The sequence below is a fragment of the Hemibagrus wyckioides genome, linkage group LG11 (genome assembly GCF_019097595.1).
Source record: "Hemibagrus wyckioides isolate EC202008001 linkage group LG11, SWU_Hwy_1.0, whole genome shotgun sequence".
Classification (NCBI taxonomy): Eukaryota; Metazoa; Chordata; class Actinopteri; order Siluriformes; family Bagridae; genus Hemibagrus; species Hemibagrus wyckioides.
In genome coordinates, this window is record NC_080720.1 from 10,116,626 (window position 1) to 10,132,006 (window position 15,381).

At 39.8% G+C, this 15,381-nt stretch overlaps 1 protein-coding gene across 9 annotated transcripts in view; it reads right to left on the reverse strand.

The window, feature by feature from the left end:
* Window positions 1-1,025: 1,025 nt before the first annotated feature.
* Window positions 1,026-15,381, reverse strand: part of ptprfa (protein tyrosine phosphatase receptor type Fa) — a 211,210-nt gene continuing 196,854 nt past the window's right edge. For all 9 annotated transcript variants that reach the window (XM_058403026.1, XM_058403025.1, XM_058403030.1 and 6 more), the window contains 11 exons: window positions 14,265-14,388; window positions 13,147-13,322; window positions 12,904-13,023; window positions 12,645-12,799; window positions 10,791-11,076; window positions 9,291-9,469; window positions 6,357-6,483; window positions 5,140-5,265; window positions 3,750-3,904; window positions 3,517-3,652; window positions 1,026-3,209 (listed from right to left, as the gene is read on the reverse strand). In XM_058403026.1, coding sequence (XP_058259009.1) covers window positions 3,141-3,209; window positions 3,517-3,652; window positions 3,750-3,904; window positions 5,140-5,265; window positions 6,357-6,483; window positions 9,291-9,469; window positions 10,791-11,076; window positions 12,645-12,799; window positions 12,904-13,023; window positions 13,147-13,322; window positions 14,265-14,388 — 1,653 coding nt within the window. In that variant the 3' untranslated portion in view covers window positions 1,026-3,140. The remainder of the gene's footprint in view (window positions 3,210-3,516; window positions 3,653-3,749; window positions 3,905-5,139; window positions 5,266-6,356; window positions 6,484-9,290; window positions 9,470-10,790; window positions 11,077-12,644; window positions 12,800-12,903; window positions 13,024-13,146; window positions 13,323-14,264; window positions 14,389-15,381) is intronic.

Below are 15,381 nucleotides of genomic sequence, written 5' to 3' on the forward strand. Positions count from 1 at the left end.
CACACAAACACACACACCACTCCTGGGCACAGGGATACCAGATTACTGACAAGAGAACACACACACACACACACACTCCTGGGCTCAGGGGTACAAGATTACTGACAATAGAACAGACACAGACACAGACACACACACACTCCTGGGCTGAGGGGTACCAGATTACTGACAATAGAACAGACACAGACACACACACACTCCTGGGCTGAGGGGTACCAGATTACTGACAATAGAACAGACACAGACACACACACACTCCTGGGCTGAGGGGTACCAGATTACTGACAATAGAACAGACACAGACACACACACACTCCTGGGCTGAGGGGTACCAGATTACTGACAATAGAACAGACACAGACACACACACACTCCTGGACTGAGGGGTACCAGATTACTGACAATAGAACAGACACAGACACACACACACTCCTGGGCTCAGGGATACTAGATTACTGACAATAGAACAGACACAAACACACACACTCCTGGGCTCAGGGGTACCAGATTACCAACAATAGAACAGACACACACACACACACACACTCCTGGGCTCAGGGATACTAGATTACTGACAATAGAACAGACACACACCCACACACACACTCCTGGGCTCAGGGATACTAGATTACTGACAATAGAACAGACACACACCCACACACACACTCCTGGGCTCAGGGATACTAGATTACTGACAAGAGAACAGACACACACCCACACACACACTCCTGGGCTCAGGGATACTAGATTACTGACAATAGAACAGACACACACCCACACACACACTCCTGGGCTCAGGGATACTAGATTACTGACAATAGAACAGACACACACCCACACACACACTCCTGGGCTCAGGGATACTAGATTACTGACAAGAGAACAGACACACACACACACACACACACCATTTGTTTCCCTGGCAATGTGCGGAATGTGTAAGTGTGTTTGCATTGTAGGGGTCATCATGAAGTGCCATTTTACACCATGCCACACAGTCACAAGAAGAGTCATAATCAACAATATACAAAACCCAATTATTCAACTTTATTAACATCAAGGTATTTGGGAACATATTTCCTCTCTTTCTCTTCGTTTTTTTTTTTTTAAAGATTTTTTTTATTAACAAATAGAAAATAAACGGCATGTCCAACAGATCGAACGAAGCCTCTCACATCTCGACGCAAACGATGAGCGGTCCAGTCTGTTGCAATCCACCTCACTCTTAGCCTTCCGAGAAGGGAAACGCTCGAGTTTCTCTCGCCGGTGATTCTTCTTGGTTATGTCGTGATATTGTCCTTCCGAGCCACAGTGACATATGCTCACATGATGATTACAGTATGTGAAAATACCATGTGTAGGGACATCAGGATCAGTAGTTTCAGCAAACTGTTCCATGCTGTGGCTTATAATCGAACCATGAAATAATCCTGATAAAAGCACAGTATTAAACATTGTTTTACCCTGCTAACATTTTGCACACTCTAAGACATACAGAACATAGTGTCATGTCTTGCTGTAAGATATCGTGTTTATTATTTGTTTTTATTAATTTGTGAATACTCTTTTGTTTTGTATCACTGCACTCCTTCGGCGTGTGTGTGTGTGTGTGTGTTTGTGGCTTCATACTGTATGTAGTGAAGACTTCTGCACATGGCTAGTAACAGCGTCTCAGTTATGATGTTAACTCTGTTCAGAAGCCTGCTTGGATATTTTTTTTATCTGTTTTTTCAAAGGTATAGTCAGCGATTTTTGGAGAAGTTAGTGTAATGAGGACATTGTGCTCATTGGAATACTAGTGCGACTTCTAACAGTCAGTTCCAGATTACTTCCTGGTTTTAGTATTATATAAATAAAAAAGAAAAGCTCATGGACATTTACTTAATGTGAAGTCTTGCCTTTCTGTACAACTGTATGGAAGTTGTTTGTTCTGCTTGCCGTATTATATTTGAGCCCTTGCCTTGGAGATTTATGCTTATGATCAATTGTGCTTTAAAATTTTGCCTGACTGTATGTTTATATTTCTGCTCTTTTGGCCACAACTTTATGGACATAGATCCTCATCAGCTAGCTAATGCTACTTGTTATGAAACTTAAAATCCAAACGAACACAGCCCAAGTACAACACTGTTTATTCCCTCCGAAGTATTTTATAAGCAGCTGCTTGGATGTGAGAAAGGGTTTGACTGGATATTACAAAATGACTTTAAAAAAAATCGCTGACCTAACCTTTAAGTCCACGTGTCTGATCCGTTTTGGCCTAGTTCCCTGCAAACTCACAGTTTACACACTGGATCTCATGTATCACTGTTCACTGACTCTGGATTCACATCATTTAATATCATGTTGAACGCACATAATTTGTTCTAAAAAGGGTGCCAGAAGAGAAGAAAAAAGGTGTACAGGAGTTCCTCCCCTCGCCCGCTGAATAATTGCAGTCTCATTGAAATAACATAATGATATTAACAGAGGAACGATCAGCAGCTCGGTGTATTCAGGTCGTGTTAAAATACACGCCCCGTGGACTAAACAAATGTAAGACCATATGGTGATAACAATAAACATCAAATAATACATGATTATTTTTTTAAAAATATGTATATAAAAAAATAAAAAGGATAAAAATAAAAAAAAAAGAAATAAAAATAGACCCATTACAGATACCAGTATAAATGACAACAATTACATAGTTGTGTTGTATATTGTATGCGCATGATAATAATAATTAATAATAATAATAATGGTAATGTTGATTAATATGACAACAATGATTAAAAAAAAAAAAAATTAGTAAGATTTTCAGTCTCAGCAGGATTCGGAGATATTATTATGCTATAACAGGTTTTATAGTAATATTGACACCAGAGCGGCACTTTGTGTTCGGAAAGAGGAATGGATGCAGGACTAGAAGAAGTTGTAGGCATCCTGCTTGCCATTCACATTTTCCTGTACTTTCTTCTCTCTCTCTCTCTCTCCCTCTCTCTCTCTCTCTCTCTCTCTCCCTCTCCCTCTCTCTCTCTCTCTCTCCCTCTCTCTGAACCCCTAAACTGAAACAGTGGAGTGTGTGTTGTTGCTCAGAATGATCCGCCTGCTCTCCTGAGGGGCGTTTCAGGGCTTTCCGGAGGTTTTCAGACGAGCGGTTATGTTGCATAGTGATCAAAGCTGCCCAGGTACTCAAGAGCTGCTCGGTAGCACAGCTGATACTGGTCCTGCACACACACACACACACACACAGATGTGTTGTCAGATCTATGTTACAGGAACAGGTTCTGCTCATCAGTGGAAGCTTAAAGAAATAAGCACAACTTAAGAAAAAGCAAATCTTATTGTGTTTAAATAAAACTGCACACTGCTCCCTGTGTTTCAGCCTGACTGACATCACTGACTGCATGTTTTCATAAATGGTGCCAATTGCTCATTATCATAAAATAATTCTGGAGTGGAGCTCACATATGTGTGTCTCTGGTTCACACAGACATCTTTCTCAGAACTTATGCGTCATCTCACTCTCCTTACCTCGGTCTGTACCATGGCTGGCCTCTGAGTGCGCAATGTTTTGATGGTTTGGAACAGATCCACCACTCCCTCATATCTCATCCTTTCCAGTACGATGCTCAGAGTAATGAACACTCCTGTACGACCTACGCCAGCACTGCAGAATGCAAGTGATGGTCAATACACACATTTACTCATAGACACAGGTACATACACACACACATACACACACACACACATATATACACACACACCTGCAATGAACAGTAATTGGTCCATCCTGGCCAAACTGCTCCTTGGTTTTGTGCACCTGGCCAATAAAGTCGATAAATCCCTCCCCCGTCTTTGGCACACCCTGCTCTGGCCAATCAGTAAACTGGAACTGCCGGATGGTCCTGGATTGGCCATCCTGAGAGCAAAGGGGAAGAGTTATACACACATGCTAGATGTTAATGGGACTGTAAACCCCACATACAACCTGTACAACTCACTCAGAAAACTCACTCAAACAGAACTCCAATCAGGATAACTTTCGTCCATATTTCAATTAGAATTTCTAAGGGGAACTGCAAAATGAATCTGAACTGAAGTATAAACTCTAATCTGAACTCCAGTCAAAACCTCAATCTGAACACCAATCTTAAATCTATTGAGAAGTGCATTATGGAGTGTAATCTAAACTCTAGCCTGAATTTCAAAATGAACTCCAATGCAAACTTCAATTTAAACTCCAATGTGAATGCTGAGATTCAAGCAAAAACTCCAAAATCAACATGTACTGAAACTGAAATTAAATAAAAAAAAAAAACCCTCTAAAGTCCAAACTCTAATCTGAATTCCAATCTGAACTCCAACAAAGAAGTCCGGTCTGAACTATTTTTCTGAATTTTACTGTAAATCTGTATTCCAGTCTGAACTCTAATCTGAACTGAACTCCAATCTGTTCTTAAATCTGAACTCCAATCTGAACTATAATATGAACCGGAGTATGAACTCTAATCCGAACTCCAATAAGAATCCCAATCTGAACTAGAATCTTATTTAACTCTGAACTCCAATCTGTTCTTAAATCTGAACTCCAATGTGAACTATGATATGAACCGGAGTATGAACTCTAATCCGAACTCCAGTAAGAATCCCAATCTGAACTAGAATCTTATTTAACTCTGAACTCCAATCTGACCTGAAATCAACGTGAACACCAATCGAAAATTGCTACAAAATGTCTTAGCTAACAACCCTGTCAATAATCATCATTATCTAGTTAATATTAGCTACACGGCTGTCCCAAATCAGCAATTTGATATAATCCTTAACCATTAAATACAATAAAACGATTTTTTATCCAGTGCATTTAACAAAACTCTACTCTGCAGAATCCTGACGACAATAAACTACAGTGGCTATTAAACTGCTTATACAGGATGCAGAGACATAATACTTTGGCTGTGATAGAATGCTGGTGAACTCTGCAGGGAAACAAATTGATTTAACATTCATATTTCTATAAGTTGCAGTCTTCAAAAGTCCAATTAAAACTTTTCCAACTATGTAGCTGTTTAGGATCCAGGCAGCTCTGTAGATACTGGGGCACCAAGGTCATGAATTGCTTGAGTGTTTAACACAACAAAAGAAATGCTGTACCCTGGCATCAGTGACTTTGAACTCTCGCAGGATGTACTGTGGCATGTTGTATTCAGCCATGGGGTCCACCACAAAGTACTGATAGCGTGCAGAGCGCTCAGCTGGCCAGTACTGATGGCACTTCTCCTGCAGGGCAAACACAAACACACACAGATTATAACTGCGTAGGCATAAGTAGGTGTATATTAGCTGAAGGCATGATATTTGTACTTGGCTTAAAACAAGGCATGTCTATGTTGCCCTGCATCGCAAATTTCTATAACCTGGCCTCAAATAGGTGCTCTTTTATTGGAAATGTGATTTAATCTCAGAATGGCCAAAATAACTCATATTGCACATGTTTTCCACATCGCATGGCCCGCCCACTTTGCTTTGCTAAGAATTGCTTTGTTTATGCCTCTCCACATACGTCCACATTTATTTTTATTGCCTGGTGACATTTCTATTGATTAGGTTATGGACTATTGTTATGGAAACAAAACAAACAACCATGGATTACATGGAACGCCTAGGGAAAGTTGGTCCGGGATTTGTTATTTTATATTTTTATTCAGTACCGAAGCTTATAATGATGACAGCATGTAAAATCTCAGGCACATATGGATAAAGTGTCCGTGTCTGTGAAAAGAAAAGATCTTTCCAAATAAATGATATTTGGAAGTAATTTAAAAGTAAGTTCATTTGAAATGAAAAGCTACTGCTTTTACTCTAAAGAGCAGGCAATTAAAACAACAAAAGAAAATCAATATATGGTGTAAACCTCTTTGCCTTTAAAAGTGCACCAGTTTTCTTAGCTCCATCGTCAGTGTTACTGCTTATGATAAAAACTATACTGGTTCCACTTTAGGATTTAGTTTAGTGTTTGTAAAATGCTGTGGTTTAAGATGAAGAAAAGACTTCAGGGCATGAAATTATTGGAAAATCATCAACTTTTTGTTGGTGGACATCATACTACATCCATACCACCATGTTGATTATTTTCATAAATTGACACACCCTGAGATTTTGTTCCTTACTCAAGCAGACTACCAAGCTACAGGCTTCTAGTCATTTCAGTTCTGGAATGCTGATCTAACAAAACATTACTGAAACAACTAGGGCTTTCCAGCTTCCATTGATTTCCCAAGAGGACTCCTGGTGGCAATCTTTAACTTTTGTTGGAAACAAACAGAAGTCAGCTGCTTTGGTGCATGATGTCACTGCCATGTGAGACTTACCCTTCCCATCTCTCGGAGTTTAGTCAGCATGACTACGATGGTGGAATTGTGCTCCCAAAGCATTCTCCAGAAGTCCTCTGTGGTCTCAGCCAGAGGACCCTGTGTTGCTATGTATGCCTTCTGCTGCCTAAACACACACACACACACACACACACACACACACAAAACACAAAACACAAAGAGCGACAGTTAATGGGGGAGAATGAAGAAGTAGAAAAAGAGGGAATGAAAATGGTGGATTAAGAGGAAGAAAATGGGATGGAGAGTGTAGAGGAAAGAGAGGGAGAGGATGCGGAGATGAGAACAAGAGAGATTTCCAATTAAAAAAAAAGAAAGAAGAAAAAAGCAAGAATTGCAATCGAAGTGCAATTGAGTTTCCTGGCACTATGTATCTTTTGAATTAGTGTGCAGTTGCTTTGTATTTGCTTTGAATGAGCAGCAGAGGGCGATGTAACACTGCAGCACAAAGCACACACGGTCGGAGCTGCTACATCTTAGGATCAGTGATGTGTATCATTATAGCTGAGGTCATCAGTTCTGTAAGAGGTAGGATGGAGAGAACACACTGTTCTGTCATACAGTGTTTGAAACACAAAAGCTACTACCGTGACCGGGGTAAGTGTGTGTTACTTATGATATAGTAATTTTCAAGACTAAAATATTAATTGCACTGAAATATCAGCACGTTTCGACCATTAAGCAATTACTTTTGCAGTAGAGAGTCTATTTATCCTGACACACACAAACAACAAAGAAAGAAACAGCAAGCTGTCTCCTCCCACAGGGGAAAGAAAGATAGATGAAGGGTCAGAGTGAAAAAAGAAAGACAGGGAGATAGAGAGAGAGAGAGAGAGAGAGAGAGAGAGAGTAAAAAGAGATTTAGGTGAACAGAGAGATGGGGAGAGAGAAACGGGATGTAGTGAGATAGATTTGTATGTTGTAAGGGATGGAGAGAGAGGAAAGATGAAGACAAAAAAAGAGACATGGGGACAGAGATGTAGTGAGAGAGAGAAAGGGTGGAGTGAGATACAGCAAAGAGAAAGACAGAGAGAGAGAGAGAGAGAGAGACAGAGAGAGAGACACAGACAGACAGAGAGAGAGAGTAAAAAGAGATTTAGGTGAACAGAGAGATGGGGAGAGAGAAAAGCGATGTAGTGAGAGATTTGTATGTAGTAAGGGATGGAGAGGGAGGAAAGATGAAGACAGACAGAAAGAAAAGAGACATGGGGACAGAGATGTAGTGAGAGAGAGAAAGGGTGGAGTGAGATACAGCAAAGAGAAAGACAGAGAGAGAAAGAGATAGAGAGAGAGAGAGCAGATTCCTTCTTTTAAGCCTCTGTGCTAGTTCATCGATTTCTCTAGATGTCACTCGCTCTCTTCACCCTGTGCTGCATGCCATTTCTCACCTGTGACATCAAATCATCCATTTCTGTCTCTCTACATCTGCCTGTGCCTCTCTGTCTCTATCAGTGTCTCCATCACATTCTCTCCTTTGAGACCTCAGCTGTCTGTAACATGATTTTAAATAGTACTCTCTGTTCCAATAACACACCTCTGTGACTTTTGCTAACAATGTGGAAGTCTATTAGCAGCTGGTAGACCACTCACCAAGAAGAAACCTTGAGAGGAAGCAGACTTAACATGGATCCCAACCCATTCTGGGTGATGCCAGACAGTGGGAAATTGGAATTATAAACAGCATTGTATTAAGTTGTAGTTAATAATTCAGTTGAGCATGTAGCGAGTAACTGTCTTGGCATTGTCACTAGCACAGGACAGTCTTTATGATTACAGCGGTTCTTGGGAACAAATCTACAGTATCCATGTGGGATTATCCACTGATGTGAGCTTGAGACTTGAACTGTTTTCGGGATGTGTAAGACTATAGGCAGTGCTAATGAGGTTCAGATATGGAATTGGTTAGTGTATTGGGGACCAAAATCAACTCTAAGCAGTCATGTGTAAGGTTCTCAGAGCACTGAATGTGTGTAAAATGGTCCAAACCAGCTATGTCTTTGTTTAGGTCCATATAATCCCTCTGCCACAGTATACACCAAAAGTATGTGGACACCTGACCACCCCACCCAAAACATCTTGTATGCTGTAGATAAGATTCCCTCCACTGGAACTAAGGGGCTTAAACCTGTCCAGCACGACGAGTGAGCACTGAATATCTTTGGGATGAACTGGAATGCTGACTGCACCCCAGGCCTCCTTACCCAACAGCCACACTTCATATCTGTGTAAATCCTTAGCAGAAGAGTGGAGGCTGTTATAGCAGAAAGGAGGCGGGGCATTTTCAACAAGCACATCCAGGCATGATGGTCAGGTGTCCACACTACATTTGACCATATAGGTTATGTACTGTGTTCCAGCTACCGGGCGCTTTAGATAAAAGATTTCCCCAAGCCTCTTTCAGAGCTTCCGTATTTTAGTCAAATTTGCTTGCATCCATCTCTTTCTACATACAGAATTCTCTTTAATATTCCATTAAAAAATGTAATAGACCGAACTGTCCCCCTGACCAAGATGCTACTGAGATATTACATTCACAAATGGAAGTGAATTATTTATCTAACACTATCGGAAAAAACCCCCCCAAAAAACCCTAGCTGTGACATTCCTAGTAACTGAGGTGGTACACTCTGGACTACAGCATTTTTGGAATAATAATCTTCATACCCATTTACCGGCAAAAGATACACACTAAGGGTATAAAGGGACGAGGAATGGGATGTTTCAGGAGGATATAACTACTGAACAGTCATATTCATGCTCAACTAACTAGCTCAAGTTTATAGGGCTAACATGCTTGCTGTTGTATTCAGCGCTGTTGTGTTCATCGCCAGAATATTAGGCTTCATTCTCAGGAAGAGTAAAAAACCTGTGAGCAATAGTGAATAAGCAAGTCTGAATATATTTGAAATTACACACCTATATCCATCGATGAAGCTGGCATTGATGTAGTCGGATCCCTCCACTCCTCTGATGGGCTGCAGACACACTCGGCTCGACTCGTACGGCATGATATTGACGAGCCGGTTTTTGAACTTGTTGCACGGCAGGTTGGCGCTGATGAAGCGGGAGGTGTGTGCTTTGGAGTTGGCAAGTTTCTATGACGGGAGCGAACAGAGAGGGTTATAAAACATCTTTACAACATCACAACGTCAGCAAGCATTCGCAGTACACACTCCATCACAGGAGGACAGCTATCACGCTGTAACAATGCTTCAGTTCTGCACAGAGACACTAGCATTGAAGGATGCCCTGAAAGTGGTGAGTGTGCAGGGTGCCGATCGAGATGATGCCACAGGGTCAAGGTCTAGGATTTTTGCAGCCTGAGAGATTAGATTGTCTGATTTGATGTGTTAGTGAGGTTTTCATAATGCTATGTGTCTGCATTTCATCATGTTCGGATGTTTTAATAGTGTGTGTCTGTTTGTAATTCTGTTCTGACAAACTGATTTGCTATATTATTAATATGCCTATTAAACATTTGAGAGTTAAATGATTAAAAGTTTTTTTCTCTGTATATATGGCATTATTATTATTATTATAATCATAATATCAGTGTCAGGGTTATGCTTAGACTTTTGCTGCTGGTGCTATAGGCCATGTTCTGTTTTTGTATTGTGTCATGTGCTTTTGTTTGTTTCATGTTCAGATGTCTTTGCCCCGCCTTAGCCTCCATCACTTCACGCTTCTTCACACCGGTTCCTTATGTGGTTGTAATTGTTTTCCCTATTTATCCCTGCCGTGATGCATTTTGCAGCACAGATTCCTGGTCTTTGGGTTCTTGTTTCAGTCCCTCCAGTCTGTGTATTTAGTTATGTAGTTTTGAGTTTCGGTTTCATTTCTTGTCCAGTTTGCCCGTTTTCCCCCCAGTATTTCCTGTCCTTGTTATCCTTGTTATTCTGTTAATAAATCTTGTACTTTTGTTATCCCTGCATTTGGTTCTGGCTTTTACCCTGAGAGGCACCCCACTGTCCTGACAATTAGTGTATAGGAGACCAACAACATTTATAGTCTTTGGCTTTGTGTGTGTATGTGTGCATTGTTGACAGTGAGTCCATTCATCCATGCATTTTTCATACAGCTTATCCTACACAGGGTCATGGGGAACCTGGAGACTATCCCAGGGGACACAATCAGGGGGACACCCTGGACAGGGTGCCAACCCATCGCATGGCACAATCAAACACACACATTCACAACACACTACAGACAATTTAAAGATGCCTACAGTGCAAGTCTTTGGACTGGGTGGAGGAAACCGAGTAAACCCCTGAAGCAAGAGGAGCTCATGCAGATCCCACAAACATATGGTGGAGGCAGTAAGGCAAATGTGCTAACAACTAAGCCAGAATACATAATAAAACTCAGAACGTGTCTGAATCCGTATGTAATGTGTGTCTGTCTGCATCCTAGACTGACCTTGAACTCCAGCTCCATGGCGGTGACGGTCTCCCCTGGAGGTGTGTTTGTGAGTTTCTGGAGGTGTGAGTAAAGGCTGCGTGCTGGGACCTCGGTGTGAGCGCAGACGGCTGCCTCCAGTAGCGCGTCATGGATGAAGACATACTGATCCTCCGTCTGTACCATGTAGTTCCTCTGAGATCGCATCAGGGTCACATGACCATACACGTCCACTGATTGCTCGTGCTTCATGCGCTCCAGCATGGCATCGATCACGATGAAGCAGCCTGTCCGGCCCACGCCCGCACTGGCACAAAGACACAGATGAACTCAGATGTGTGTGTGTCAGAGAGTGTGTACAAGGGCTGAGGGACTGCATAAGTCAGTTATATGCAATTTCCATCGTACTTGCATTTCTGAAATCTGGATGAATTTCTTTAAAACACATATTTTACTAAAAAAATAATAAAAGTATTTGTCTTGTTTTGGTACTCTTTCACACACAGGTGAAAAACTGCTAAATGTTCACATTATCGTTGGAATTTTCACATAACCCTAGTTGAAAGAAACACAGCTTCATTTGCATTTTCTCTCGCCGATTTCTCTGTAATATATATATGTTTTGTAATTGTGAAAGATCTGAATAGAAACCCAGCTTCGTAGTAAAGAACTGGTACCTCACCATACCTGCAAACTCTTTCAAATCAACCTCTACTACTCCGACTAAGCTGTGTTTTATCTAAAACCTATAACACCCCACTCAATTCCTACTTGGAAAGGTCTGTTCTACCTTAAGACCACCATGTGGCATCAAGTCCACATGGCTGCTCACAGCGCCTAAATATAGTAGCCGATTTTATGGTGTATATACTAGCATTTGTTCACTTCTGAATAATCAACATATAGGCATATTAGTTTGGTAAATCAGTAACAGTGACTATACAGCTCACTGTATTGAGGAGAGAAATATACACTTCACTCATTATAGTTTGCTAGATTTTTGCTAACAAAGAACCTGGAAGCAGCCATGTTTTTTTCCCCACACTTTTTAGCTCCAGCGCATGTAGGTCGAACGTGATATCCGATTTAAGTCAAACATAGCATAAACCACTGAGTTTACAACACAACCTTCATCAAACACACCCATGTGATCCGGCAGCCATCGAGCCAGACACCAGATCATTTCAGAGCTGATGCTGGAATCACTGCTGACATAATAAATACTGTGTTTAATGTGGACCAGACTGTTTGCTAAAGGCTTTTAACCTGCTGTTAATAACAAATAAGGTGCTGTTACTGGAGTATCTAACTATTAACTCCTCCAAATAAAATATTCCAGAGAGGATATTGTCCTTTTTATCCATGCATAAATTCATTTAACAGATACAGCGCTTCTAAAATGCTTCTATTTTAACACAATTTAATTACAAATTAGATTACTGATAACAATATGAGTGCAGACTAGAATATTTGAAATATTTATATGAACTGAAAAGTTTCTCAGTATTTGGTATGATCCTTTTTTCTTTGCTTAATGACATTGTAGTCTCAGATTCTTGTACCCCATTTACCTCTTATCCAAATGCATTCATTTAAGAGGCTCAAAATACAGAACTCTGATAATAATTCTACCAAATTAGCTATTTATTATGTTATCCTGTTATGCTATAAAATTTGAGAACCTAATAGCTTCATTAATAAATAATAAACTATACAGAGTTATATAATAATAATAATAATAATAATAATAATAATAATAATAATAATAATAATAATGATAATAATAATAATAATAATAATAATAGGAAGAATAAGAATAACATAGAGCACAGTACAGAAGTGCAGAACAGTTTCTGTGTGTGTGTGTGTGTGTACCTGCAGTGCACCACCATGGGTCCTGCATCTGGCGGGTTGCAAGCTTTAACTCTGCGCATGAAGGCCAGGATGGGAGTAGGATACTCAGGCACGCCATGATCCGGCCACACCATAAACTGGAACTGCCTCACCTCCCTTTTTTCACTGGATCCGCTCTGTCTCACACACACACACACACCACACAAACTTTATATTGAGTACAGATGACCACAAGTGATTTACAATTTCATTCATAGTGATTTAGGAGTCTAGTGTTCACCTTGTACATAGTAAAGGTTCTGACGCTGTATGTGGCAAGCTCCACTGTGTCCAGTAGCGTGACCTGAATCATGCCGTATGTCTCTGTCCCTCGACTCGGCCAGTACTGATCACACTTCACCTGCAACGGAAAAATGCACACATACACATGAGGGCAGAAATAAACAGCTGCAGGTGAAGGAGAAGTTCAAAAGCGTTATTTCTGGTGTTTTCGTGTTTAAGTATGTATAAGTTTTTTGCTCACTCTTGACTTCTCCTCCAGTCGAGTCATCATGACGATGGTGCTGCTCCTCTGTTCCCACAGCATCCTCCAGAAATCACTCACAGTCTCAGGCAGGGGGCCCTGTGTAGCAATGTAGGCATTCTGCTTCCTGTATCCGTCTATGTAGTTTGCATTAATGTAGTCGCTCCCGGGTATAGCTACACATACACACCGGTGTGACATTTAGATTCAACACGCATGGCATTGAAATACAATACAATACAAATCCTCACTGGTACTTCATTTCTAGCCATTACACCACGACTCTGTTAAATATTTCAATCCGGAACTTATCAGAAAATCATGAATGTTCCTTTATTCATCCATCTTTAGTAAATGCTCTGTCGAGGTTGCGGTAGATTGGATTGTATCCCAGGAACTCTGGGCACAAAACTACGATGTGTCATTTTTTTTAATCAAAATTGCTGTATTATAAAAGGGAATTTTGGAGCATATTTTATTTAAAATAATATTCAGCAGCGATATTCAATCATTAATTATTTAACATACTTTAATACACCTAAACTATAAATAAACTATGAGACCTCCTACGCCAGGATCTATGACATTAACACAAATATGCAATTAAGAAAGTATTCATCAATCTGAAATCTGATCACAGGTTTGAGTTTGTGATGGATGGATGCTCCAGTTTGTGACTTGTTTCTTATTGTCATGTTATCAGTGTAGTGTAGTGTAGTGTACTTCGATCTGTGTTGCTTTATATAGCTCTGTATTTTATGTAACACTGGTAGGAACATTGTTTCTTTACACTGTGTACTGCAGCAGCTCTATATGGTTGAAATGACAATAAAAGTTCCTTGAATTGACTTAATAACTTACTCAGTCACTCAATAACCAATTACTAAATTGGTCTTACCCTTGCTACCATCATTCCAACACTATCTCTTGACCATTTATACATATACATCACTGACTGATTTACTATTTTACTTAGTATATCACAGTCAGTTAGTGATCACTCTCTCCATCATTCAATTCCCTATTCATTACTCTCTCTCTCTCTCTTTCTCTCTCTCTCTCTCACACACACACACACACACACACACACGGGTGATAAAAACCCTCAAGGTACAAACCATCGATGGGTGACAGAACAACTCTGGAGTGATCGTAGGCGATGACATTAGCGTAGCGGTTTTTTGGCTTGTTCACTTCGAGGTTGGAGTGTTCCCAGGTGAACTGCTGCCCAGGATCAATTGACTGGGAAGAGAGGGATGAAAAATGTTCTGTAGTTTTACCTTGCTTTACACTTGGCATTTAAAAACCTTCCTCTGACAGTCATGTTAGCAAAAGACTAATCTGCTTATGTGGCATCATACAATCATAAGATTAATAGTTATGATAATAATAACCATCAGTAGAGCATCTATTGTATTAAAACACAGCTCCCAAGGCTTTGTTGGATGAATACCCATATAAGAGAAAAAAAAAGGCAATGTTAATGGTAATATACACAGTGATATTAAACAATAAAAATAGTTTGACTATAACATTAAAAAGAAAAAAAGAAAAAGAAAACATGACCTGATAAAATGATGGACTCAAAAAGGAGGAAATTACAGGGTAAAGAAATAAGTAGTGGCTTAAATATGGTAATAATTGGATTTGATAAATATCGAGGTTTAATGTGTTTCAACTTAGAAGAGAACCTAAACTACAAACCTAGCAAATATTAATATATAGAAATATAAAACTACACAAATCTACCGAAACCTAGCAAAGTATACTAAACACAAATTTCATAAAATCAAAACTAATTAATAATTAAAAAGGTTTATGTCTAAGTCATGTGTGTGTTACCTACAGATGAGTGCAGATAAACAGCATATGATCAAGAGTTATCAAGAGTGCTACAAAACTTGTCCAAAGCTTGAATTCTCTCATATTAAAAGAGATGATTGGGTAATTCCTGCAAAATCATACATGCTAAGCCATTATATGCTAAGTCATTATATTTCAGTTATGAAGCCATAATTGTGCGTAGTTACACAAATGTACCTGGCATTAGTTCTGGCACAGATAGATAGATAGATAGATAGATAGATAGATAGATAGATAGATAGATAGATAGATAGATAGATAGATAGATAGATAGATAGATAGATAGATAGATAGACAGAGAAAAGATGTATTCAGTATATACTATACAAAACAATTTAGCTAATACCACTGTTATTTAGCGCTATTCAGTCA